This window comes from Hydra vulgaris, chromosome 01 (assembly GCF_038396675.1).
Source record: "Hydra vulgaris chromosome 01, alternate assembly HydraT2T_AEP".
NCBI classification, from domain to species: Eukaryota; Metazoa; Cnidaria; class Hydrozoa; order Anthoathecata; family Hydridae; genus Hydra; species Hydra vulgaris.
Window position 1 is genome coordinate 51718047 of NC_088920.1, and position 13002 is coordinate 51731048.

General features: G+C 23.2%; 1 protein-coding gene across 2 annotated transcripts in view; it reads left to right on the forward strand.

The window, feature by feature from the left end:
* Window positions 1-13002, forward strand: part of LOC101235696 (integral membrane protein GPR180) — a 46721-nt gene that overhangs the window by 18652 nt on the left and 15067 nt on the right. Inside the window, exons 2-6 of one of the 2 annotated variants that reach the window (XM_065788539.1) lie at window positions 392-523; window positions 2772-2951; window positions 3106-3218; window positions 3402-3475; window positions 12075-12124. In XM_065788539.1, coding sequence (XP_065644611.1) covers window positions 392-523; window positions 2772-2951; window positions 3106-3218; window positions 3402-3475; window positions 12075-12124 — 549 coding nt within the window. The remainder of the gene's footprint in view (window positions 1-391; window positions 524-2771; window positions 2952-3105; window positions 3219-3401; window positions 3476-12074; window positions 12125-13002) is intronic. The other variant, XM_065788540.1, reaches the window with a different exon arrangement.

The window sequence follows — 13002 nt, forward strand, 5'->3', positions numbered from 1 at the left end:
ACTATAAATATATAATAGGGTGGGGTGAAAATTAATTTTTTTTTTAATTATTTCTCTTGCTAACTTAAACCTTATAAATAATTATACAAGTGGTTTTTACAAACTCAGTATGGATTTGAATCTTGTAAAGTTTTAAAAGAGACCATTCCATAACATGTCACATTGTTTTTTGTTAAAAATCTAAAATCTAACTTAAATTATTTTTTGATTCTGATAACTGAATATAAAAACTTAACTCCTTTTTCAGCTAATATTTATAATCTTTAGTGTAAATTTATTATATGCTGTTTGGGTAGGCTGTATATACTATTATAAGACAAATTAATCCTATTTCTGCTAATTTTTCAAATATATTTATAAACATTAAATTTAAATGTAAATTTTGATTTAGTTAACGGTGTGCTTAAGTTTACTTTAAATGCCACAGATGAAAATTTACATCTGGTTTTGTTAACTGATAGAGAATGGTATAATGTAAAAAATCATACTTGTGAAGAAGTAAAAGCAATTACACATCATGATGGTATGTTTTTTTATTTAATAGTTTTTTGACTGATTAAATTTATATATTGAAGTAGTTTATATATTATTATTTTTATTAATTATATATAATTAATTAAAAAAAAAAAGGGCTGGCGTTATACTTTATATAAAAGTAGAAAAACTAGAATGCTTCGGTTAACCCTTTTTTTTTGAATTTTTTTTATGAATGCTTGGTTTTGATTTTTACTGTATATTAACACTTAGTCTATGTGTGGATTAAAAAGTTTTTTGGCTTTCTAGCAGTCATAAGAGTTATATAGTTTTGAAACAATCTTTTCAAAGAAACAAAGGTCTATTCTTTTTATTGTTTATATTGAAACTTGTATCAACATTTTAGTTAAACAAAACTATAAGCTTAGTTATGCTTAATTAAGCTTAATTTATAATTCTGTCTATAAATTTTTCTGTCAATAAATTGAATCAGTGTATTTTAAAAAGAGAGATTTGTTCAAAATATTTTGATTAAATCTGCATTTTTAAAAAATGCTGATTTAATTATTCATGATATTGTCACTAAATATTTTTGTCTTCTATAAAGCATTAAATTATCATGCATTTTACTGGTGATCTGTTGAATCAATAAACAAAATGAAAAATATTAATTTGGTGTTGATTGGTGATTTATTCATTCAATGCACTTTTCTAATGTTTTGAAAATAATTTAGAATTTTAAAAAGTAAAAATCACTTTTTTGATACATTTGCTTATAACATTACAAACACTGCAGTGATAGCTGTTATTTTTAATATGCAATCGTTTTTTAAAAGATTCAATAAACTCTTATTTTAACATGCTTTAGTTAATAAAAAATTTTGGGCAATAAAAAAAATAATTATTTTTATTATACTCAACTTCTTTGTTTAAAAAGATAAAAGTTGACGAAAATTTTATAATTAAATTAGCAAAAGGTTCTAGTACTATGCAGACTTGATTACACAATATAGTACCTTTTCACAGTAGTGATTTTGTATTATAATTTTTCATAAATAGCATCTGCATGATTTACAGATTTTTGAAAAGACAATTCTTTTCATAAATGGGTTTTTAACTTTTTTTTCTCATTAGTTTAATACCGTGTAATGTTTATCGTTAAAAGTTAACTTTTAATGATGTAGATATCAATGCTTTGTTAAAGTTACATTTATTAGCGTTATGCGTTTTTGTTACTCAATAAAATCTTATAACAAGGCCTGATGATGGTAATGATGATGGTGGTGATGATGATGATGATGATGATGATGATGATGATGATGATGATGATGATGATGATGATGATGATGATGATGATGATGATGATGATGATGATGATGATGATGATGATGATGATGATGATGATGATGATGATGATGATGATGATGATGATGATGATGATGATAAAAACCCTGGCTACTTACTAAAAGAGATGTCAGCATCTCATTCTTGCTGAGTGGTTTCAAAATTTCTTCAGGAGATCCAGTAATTGAGGCTAAAAAGATTCTTTTTAAAGTGAAAAGCTTCAAAAATACTAAAAAACACATATTATAAAGGAGCCTCTGCAACTATGACAGAAAATGGTTTTTTATTCCAAAACCAAGTTTTCAAACCTGGTTTATTTTGTTGAACTTGTAAAATGTATGTCTTGCCTTAGTGTGTCTGTGGAAATTGTTTAGAGTATCTTGATTAAGATACTAACAGATTGCCATTTCAAGTTAAACCACCAGATCATGAAAGATTCCACAATGATTATTATTAATTAACAGATGAGAAGTAAACAAAGAGTTGAATATTAAGCTATTAATTTTAATCATATTAATGATATGAATTAATAGCTTAGTTAAGATGCCAAATAAAAATAAATTATCTGTGTAATAACTTCTTAGACAGAGTTTTACAAAAATTTACCATATAATTTTCCTGTAAGTGTATAAAATATGTGATTTTTAGCATTTTAAAAAACTGTAGGAAAATTAAACTATTGAATTTTGTGACAACTCAAAAAAAAAAAATTATTTCTAAACTAAGTAATGTTATCACCAAGTTTTATTAAAAGTTAAAAGCAATAAGAGCTAAAAAAAATTTGAAAAAGTATTTCATAAATATAGAACATCCTCGAGCTAGCTTTTAGCAGATAAAAACAGCACACATATTAGATTATTAAATTATACTACACACATTATATTATTATCATTTTTTTAATTTATATCTTTTTTAGCAAATTTTGTGCTCAATTTTTAACTTGTTGCTTTTAGTTCCATTGAATTCAGCAACAAAAGTTTATCATTTTCATCCAACTCAAAAAAAGTCACCAGAGTATTTGAATTTGTGTTATGTTAGGTGCAATAGTTCAACTGATATTGCATACAATATTGAACTTATGAATCAATTTTATGTTGATGGACAATATTCTCACTTTGATTATGGAGAATCAGGTATGGGATTTTTTTGGATTTTAAGATTGAAATAATATAGAGCACATTTGGTTAAAATTTACTAGGGAAGTTTTTTTATATTAAGGTCTTTAGATCTCCCTAGTTTCAAACAATTGCTTTTTGATCTCCTTAGTTTCAACCAATTTTTTTTTAGATCTCCCTAGTTTTAACCAGTTTTTTTTAATTGCTTATTTGGTTGCATTTGCTATATATGGAAATCGATTGTATGCCATTGTAAAGAAAGGAGGACCCATGCATATGGTCAGGGTACTTTTTAAAGTTATGCTTTTTAACATTTTTTTACTGTAATTATTTATTGTAATGGTAATTATTGTAATTTGTTTTGTGTGTTATCAAACATTCAGAATTATTTTTTCTATGTGTTCTTGGAATTTTTACAAGTGCTATAATCAGGTCTGTTTTTGTAGTAATCTTTTCAGTTTTCTTTAGGCATTAAGAATGCTTACCACAGCACAAATGCTTCGACTTACTTCATTCTTTTTCATGCTTATACATTACTACAGGTAACATTAAAATTGTTTTTGCTGTTTGTTTTAACAAATTTTGTTGTTTATTGTAATGAATGTCTATACTCATGATGAAATCAAAACATATTATAGTTAAATTTAATTTTTTTTTATATTGGTTGCATGGTTTTACAATTTGTTATTATGGAGTAATCAATATAAAATAATATATATATATATATATATATATATATATATATATATATATATATATATATATATATATATATATATATATATATATATTGTAACAAGTTAAGATACAAAGTCTCTTGTTCATTCAAGAGTGGTCAATATAATGTAAATTGTATACAAAATAGATCAGTATTAATATATATAGTGTTAGATTATTTGAAAAAATACAACTTTGTAAAAGTAAATTGACATAAACACATCTTCTTGTTGTTTTATTGTTTTATAAAATTAAAAGATCATAAGAAAAACTTTACAAACAATCCAACTGTCTGTTTATAAAACCTTGCCAAAAATGATTTTGGATTATACCGCAATGACCGTTAAGCAATTTTTAAAAATATGAGTGATCCCCAAATGGAAAAAATCAAAAAAAATTTTGTTGATATATTTAAAAGAAATGATCTAACTATATCAATACAGCATGGTTTAATTTAATTTTTTATAAAGTCCTGGACAAAATGTCTGATCAAAATTTGTTTGGGTCAGACAGTGTCTGATCAAATTTTTACCCGAAGGCTTTAAATAAAATCAAAAATTTATTATAATGATCTTTTAAAATAAACACATGTGTAAATTAAATGTTATATTTTCTTTTTTCTTTTAGTAGGTATGTAGTTTTTATGATAAATTTAAACGTTTGAAACTATTTTTCCATGTCTTTCTAAAAATCTTTTAAAAGATTTTTTTTTTTGAGTTACTTTAAATTATGAATAAGTTAAATTAAGTCTTCCCATGATTTGATTGCTTTATTGTTTATATATATATATTTATTTATATATATGTTTATTTATATATATATTTATTGTTTTGTTTCTGTTTTTAAAACATAAAAGTTTTTTTTTTTTAAACTAATTAAAGCATGAAATGGTTAAAAAATACGATTTTAAAAAGACCACATTATTTTTTAAACTTTTTTTTTTTGTGTGCAACTTTTTGAAAGAAATCTTTATATAACTTAAAAATATTTTATATTTTTCTTTTCAATAATTTAATTTCACATTTATTAAACTATCAATAGAAGTAATTTGTAAAAGCGTTTTGCGTAACTTTAATTAAATGTTTTAAAAGATTAGTTTTAAAGTAATTTTTTTTCAAATACAATTAAAAACGTAACAAAAAGTAATTTTCACTTCAAGTTTTTTTAGTTTTATTTTAAAGCTAATTTATTTTCTTTTTTGTAAGGAATTGTTTTGCTTGTTCATTAGTTTTTTTTAATTTTTTTCCTAGTTTAAGTTTAGCTTAATGTTTCTTTTTTCAGCATATTTCTGAAATGTTTTGTCAAAACATCTAAATAGTTGTGGTCAAAAAGTAAACAAAAAAAATATTTGCTTGGTCAGTAATAGCGTTCAATTGCACCTCATTTCTGTCCAAGCTTTATTTTGTAGAATTTAATCCCCGTCAGTCAAAATGTCTGATTACTTATTGTCAATAAGCGAAACACCATTCAAAATTAGATTTGCCAACTATATAAGATCATTTAACATTCTTAAATACAAAAATGACACTGAACTATCAAAAGAATTTTGGAAAGTGAAAAATGCAAATTTAAATCCAGTTTTAAAATGGAAAATAATCAAACAATGCAATGCTTACAACTTTACCACAAAATTCTGCAAACTATGCATAAAGGAAAAATATGAAATTCTATTCTTTGAAAATCAAAGTCTGTTAAAAAAAAAAGTGAAATAGTATCAAAGTGCAGGCATCAAAGCATCTTCTCGCCCAATTTGACTCGGGTGATTAAGCAATTTTCTAATAAAAATTGTTTTGCTATATGAAAAATTGTTTTTAATTTGAATATATATATATATATATATATATATATATATATATATATACATGGGCAATTCCATGGCGGAAAATGAACAAGTAGTCAAATTGTATTCTCTTTTTCGTCAACATTTAGCAAATGAATATTGATGTGGACACATGAAAGTTTATTTAAAATATACCTTTAGTACTAAAATTAATTAATTAAAATCATTTTTATGCTACCGAAAGTTACAGTTTTTCTCATCGTCACGTAAAAAAAAAATTATTGTAAAATGTTATTTTAACCATATATTTATTTGCATAATCCAAATTAATTTAGCATGAAAATGGAGCTAACATGTTTAAATTGTTGTTGGTCAGATTTTATACTTTATAAAATATATGTATTTCAAGTAAATAACAAAAGGGCTTTTGCAATTTCCATGAACATTAACAAAAACATGATAAAGTTTTGTTTCTTCTAAAATTTAGTTAAAAAACTTTTTTAATGATATATGTGAAAGAATATTAAATGTTACATTTTACATTTAAAGTTTGGAATAACAATACTTAGTTAAAGCACATTTTTATTTTAAATTTGTGTAACGTAAATTAAAACTACAAAGTTCTGGCGCTCTTTCAATAAGTTTTTGTTTACAATATGATTTTCGTCATTATGTAATTCTTATTTTGTCACGTTGGTTTGAAGGTTCTAACTGAAACTTTTACATTAGGATAATTTAAAAAAAAACTTTTTATTTTTTCTTTAATGTTTAATTAAAATTATTTATATTTTTTTTTATTTGTTTATGTATTCTTATTTTGGTTCACATATATACATAAATAAATATACATAAATAAATATAAATAATATACATAAATAAATAAAAATAAGAATTATATAAATATTTTTATTTAGACATTAAAAAAAAAGAAAAAAAGATTTATTTGCTATACTCCTAATATTAAAAAAAATCAGTTAGAACCTTTTTTATATTTTTGTTTCAGTAAAACAAATCGTTTGTAAATGCAATTAAGGGGGGTTATCCATAAAGCATGTCACCGTACATTTGTCAGTTCTTAATCCCTTCCCTTCTGTCATAAATGATCACATATACCTGAACCCATTCTCCCTCCAAAACTGTTATAGCAGTTTTTACGTCAAAAATATTTTCAAAAAATTTAATGTAAATACTTTGCAGGATTTTATAAATTCAACTTAATGGAAATAAAACAATACGCACAAATGTAAGAAGTGTTAATAAAAACTTCGACAAAGCAAAGATTTTCTTATTTAAATGACTCAAATAAGTATTAATAAAGTTGTCATACTAAAATGATTTTTTAAAGTTGCTCTTGGTCTTGCAGAAAAACTGTTTTCGATTTTTCAAAAAATTACTCAAAATGAGTGGCACCAGTTTTTTTTAATTTCCTTTGTTAATCATTTTTAATGAATGAGTTTTATTACTTTTGCAATTCTTTTCTTACGTACCTCTAACCCTTAATAATAGATATAAAAAATCCACGATAATATTTGCTCGGTAACGTAAATGATGCTCGGTAACATAAGTTAAATATATAGTATCGAAAAATGAAGTTTATACTCTTTAGCTGGTCACCTCTGATAAATTTTTATATAATTTTCAAATTGGTATAGAATTCTCAACACCTTGTAAAAATTTCCAATACGAACCGCTTTACTGATTCACAGAAATCTGACCTAAAAGTTGAAGCAATTTTTTAACCTTGTTTTCCATGTAACGTAAGTTAAATGGCATTTTTGGTAATAAGTTCACCCTCTTTTTGCCAGACTTAAAACTTTTTAGCTTATTTTATTCTTTAGATTAACAGCTTTCATACAAAATAACTAAAAGATTAAATTACAGTTTATGTAGGTTATTTGATAAAGTTGTTGCGTGCGTAATGTAAGTTAAAAGTGGAATTACCCATATATATATATATATATATATATATATATATATATATATATATATATATATATATATATATATATATATATATATATATATACATATATGTATATATATATATATATATATATATATATATATATATATATATATATATATATATATATACATATATATACGTATATATTTATATATGTATTAGAGTGTTTCAAAAAGTTGTAATTTAGAAATTCTGCTCTCCATAAGTCTTATTTTGTTTCCTATAACAATATTTAGGGGCCAATTAAAATTTTAATTCCTAAGTATATGGTCCAAAAAATAAAAATTTTTAATATTTACAATTTTAAACAAAAAATGTAACGCCATGTGTTTAGAAAATAAATCAAGATGATTAAGATGATTACTGATCATTCATTAGAAGTAAATACTGGTTACTATTGGTTGCTATTGTTATAACACTGATTTCAAAAGAAAGACATATAAGTACAATGTGCAAAATAAAAACAAAGTTTATTTTACTATAACATATATAGATATACATTGACTTTTATAGCATATATAGATATACATTGACTTATGTTGACTTTTTTTGCTTACTATTTTCTATTGGGTTTTTTCGGGAAAATAAAAATAAAATTAGCAATAAAAAAATAATTAAATGCTACCCCAACCTAAACCCTTAGTCGATATAGCAGCACTCCTTCATGTTCTACCTATTTACTCAATGTATATACTAAAGGCCTCAGTAACCCTCTAACTCAGTACTGTCAGACTGCTTATCAAAAAATATATAACAGTTTGCAGCTAATCTTTATCGTGAATGTACAGGCAAGATATGGTCAAAGTTCTTTTCTTGATAAAACCTTGTAATGCTATATTTTTACCAATCATTCATTTTGCTTTATTAGTTGTTTCAAAAATCTGTTTTTACCATTCAATTTGGTGTTTTTTAAAGTAGGCATTCATTTGAAATGCTTCACCTTTTGTTGTAGTATGTATAACAACTATGTTGTTGTTGTTATAGTTGTATGTAGTATAGCAAATATTTAGTAGTATAACAACATTTTTTTTTACTTTTGTAGCATAAAAATGTAGAACCTGATAATTTAAACAAATCTTATTATTAACAAATCTTATTATTAAGTATATATTAACACTAAGTTTATTTTAAAGTTTTTATAGGGTTTTTTATAGAAAATTTATAGTCTAGTTTATTGTCAAATAACAGTTTTGTTGATTCCCACCATTGTTGACTGTTGACCACTTGTTATTTCTTAATTTGCATGTAGAAAGCATTGATACTTACAATACACTTAATGTAAAAGAATAAAGTTTAATATTGAATCCGATCAGATAATGATGTAGTTACATATGGTTTCTCAGCACACTAATGAATTTGTTAGCCAATTTCCTGGAAATCAACAATGTTAAAGATCACATTTTAAAAAAATTGAAAAAAGAATATTGATAATCAGTGACAATATCCCATTTTCTGTCTAGTTTTTCACACCACAATTACCAATAATAAATGTTAATTGTTCCATGTTAAATAAATGTTAAATGTTTAATTTTAAATAAAAAGTTAAAAAAATACTTTATTAGTTAATATGCTAATTTAAAATATCCACATACAGCCATGAAGTTCAGTGGATAGTCACACTTTCAAGGATTTTATGGTGTCTGAAGGCTTACCATGTATAAATTGACAAAAAAAAAAACTTGATAAGGTTTAGTAACATGGCCTTGTTTTAAAGCATTGAGCTGCTGGCAATTTATGTACGCGTTAAGCAATTTTACTCTAGAGCAATTTCTGTTAATTGAATTTAATCATTTTTTAACTTTTATATTATTCTATAAGCGGTACATAAAAGAAGTAATTTTATAAAAAACCATGTTAACATTTGAATGACAATTATGTTAAAAAATTTGTTACAAAAGTTAGAATGACAATTATGTTAGATAATAGATAAATAGATAATAAGCACAATTTACTAATGAAAAAAACTCAAATAAATTTAAAAACCAGGAAAACTTAACCACTATTAAGCTAATTGTTTTATAGAAGTATTTAGTAAAAGAAAACAAAATTGTTTATAATTATGACAATTTTTTTTCCGTATATGAAGTTATTAAACGAAATGTAAAAAAAAAACCATAAAAGAACTATATATAATGAAAACTTTTATTTATCATCTTGCAAGCGCAAGAATATTTATACAACTTTTGATTGCAATAAAAAAAATTTACTTTAATTTCTATTTAGTAATAAAAAATAATTTGTTAATAATAAAAAAGTTAAATTTTAATTTATATTTATTTGATATTATGAATTTTTTTTGTTGTTGTTGTAATGATTGATTTTTTCGCTTGAAAAATACTAATAATTTATGCTTGAAGCAAACATCATAATTTATGCTTGAAGCAAACATCATAATTATATAATTTATGCTTGAAGCAAACATCATAATTATATAATTTATGCTTGAAGCAAACATCATAATTATATAATTTAATTCTGATAAAAAGTATATGATTTAATTTAAAACTAATTTAATAAAAATATATAATTTTATTATAATAAAAAAAATATGTAATTTAATTTTGATTTAAAAAATATATAAAGTGTTTACACGAAAAAAATGTGAAAGTAGAAAAACAACTAAAAAAAAGTGCTCTTCAATTTTTATTTCGAACCAATTAATAACTTTAATACACAATATAAGAAGATCAAAAATAAAAATAAAAACTCAAATTATTTCTGTGGAAATCAAATAAAATTTCAAGCTTTGCTTTAGTGGTACCCATAAGCTTGCGTACAGAATAAGAATCAAAACTATTTGATGCTTTTTTAAATGATATTTTAATATCTTTAATGTTTCTGCATTTTTTTTTTTCATTTTACTTTTAATAATAGCCCAGTTTTTTTTAATAACTCAGTACTTTTTAATAACTCTCAATTTTGGGCAGTTTGGAGGATTTTCTGTTTTAGGCACAAATTTCACATTTTTTAGCTATAACTAGCTATGGAATGGTATATTTTTTATACCATTCCATAGCTAGTTTACAATAATGACTTGAAGATAAATCAGGCCAGAACACAGAATGTTATCATGCAATTTAATGAGAGGTAAAAGGTGTTTTTGTAAACTCTTTAACATATATTTGACCAGAAAGTGTGAACTGAGAAATATAAGGTGTTGATTTTTTACAAATGGGCTATAGTTTATAAGAAACAATAGAGAGGAATGATTGGACTATAGTTTGTAAGAAACAATAGAGAGGAATGATTGGACTATAGTTTGTAAGAAACAATAGAGAGAGGAATGATTAAACTATAGTTTATGAGAAACAAAAGATAGAGAATTGATTGAACTATAGTTTATAAAAAACAATAGAGAGAGGAATAATTGAACTATAATTTATAAAAAACAATAGAGAGAGGAATAATTGAACTATAATTTATAAAAAACAATAGAGAGAGGAATGATTGAACTATAGTTTGAGGGGTCAGAGTACGATTTTTAATAATATTAAAAATCAGAAGCATAGATACTATTTTTCAGTAGATAAACAAGATTTAGTCAAGTACTTTTTAAATGGTTTAGGGAGTATTGAGAAAATACTGTCATAAGACTAACATTAAAGATATAATAACATTAATGACAAAAATATATTGTTAATCCGGCACTAAAAAGAATTATAATTTAATTTGTGTTTAATTTTTCTTCATTTGGAGACAATTGCAATGATAAATATGTTTATAAAAAGTATATATAGTAAAATGACATGATGTAAAAAAAAAGTATATATAGTAAAATAATATGATTGGTGACAGTTAGAAAAGAATTTTGAGACAACTTATTTTTCAAGAATGTTTTGATTTTTAAACAATTGATAAAAAAAGTATTTTCATTTAAAACATATTTTACCCATTTAACTAATTACTCATTGAATTTTTATTAGTGTCTTAACTTTAACAGAATTGTTTAAATTTATTTATTTTTTAATTTTTTTTTGCTTATTATTTAAAATATTTCCAATGTTTTTATTATTTTGGACTTTTTATTTTAGAGATTAAATTGAATATTTTTTTGATTTTATTTATTTCAAAAACTATTTAGCAAATTCCAGTTATGTTTTAAAATGGTATGTGATTGTATAAAGTATTTAATTATTTATTTTCTGGTATCAAACAAATAAGTCTCTTATAAAGCAGATTCTGCTTTATATAGGTTTTCTATATAAAACAGAAACGCGATATTATCCATATATTCTTTATACATGAGCAGTTTTGCAGATGATCTGTTTTCTTCAGAAGTTGAAAAAAAACTTTATGGAGGTTAATGGGGAAGTTCTAAATCTAAGCTTGTAATAATTCCATTGAACAATGGAAATATCAGGGGGAATAACCAATATTATAGTGAAAAATCAGTGAAAGTTTAAGAATTTCATTTCTAAATAACAGTGGCATTTGGAAACTAAAACTGATATTTGTGTGTTAACTAATTATAGATTTTTGCATACATATTTTGTTTAGTAGAAAAGTGTTGGGCATAATTTTGCTAAATCTACTGTTGAAACCACCTTAAAAGGCTTTATACAATGATGATAATGGCATCATCATACCCACATTGTTTCCAAGCCTTTTTTTAACAATTTAATTTGAATAAAAATTTGTTGCAAATTGTTTTTGTTTTTTGAACAATTTTTTGATTTAGATATTCTATTAATGGGTATGGTTTTCCAGTTATCTTATATCTATGTAAAGGTATTTGTTTCTAATATTTATAATAACAATAATTTTTGGAGTAGTTTTGATTTTTTTTTTCTCTATTTGAGGCATAATAATGCATTATAATAATTCATTATGTATTCAAAATTATAATAATGCATTATTTATTAATTGATAAGTTATATACTTAGGTTTTGTTTTTATTTTGGTAAAAAAGAGAGTAGTGCAATTCTTGAAGTTCTGAAGTTTGATCTTTGCTATTGTTAACTTTTTTAAAGACAAAAATATATTGTTAATCTGGCACTAAAAAAAAAATTTATGTTTAATTTTTCTTCATTTGGAGATAATTGCAATGATAAATATATGTATAAAAAGTATATATAATAAAATAACATGATTGATGACAGAACCAGTAAGAGTTTCAAGACAAAGGGAGACTTGAGTTGTATTTAAGTATATTAATGCTAAAAATTAACTGTATTTATATTTTTGTAAATTTTGTTAATTTGGTTTTAAGTCAGTTGCTTTATTACTAAATTTTTTTGTTTGTTTGTTTGTGTTTTGTGTTTTGTGTTTGTTTTTTTTTCTACAAGAAGGTAAACAATTAACAAATAAATATGTATTTATTTGTTAACTGATTTCTTATTATTCTTTATATGTTTTTAAGGTATCCTAGATCCTGAATTAAAAAACTACACAAGTTTTAATAACAATAGTTATAAATTACAAATAACAAATTAATATCACTTTTGACATTTTTCAAATTAAATCATTTTTCAATTCCATTATCCTTTTATATTTGTACAAATTGCATCTTTATTTACTTGATTATAATTTTAAAAAATAACTTTTAAGTTCTTTTTTTAAATTATTATCATAATTGACATATTGCATATCATTTGCTTTCAATTGAC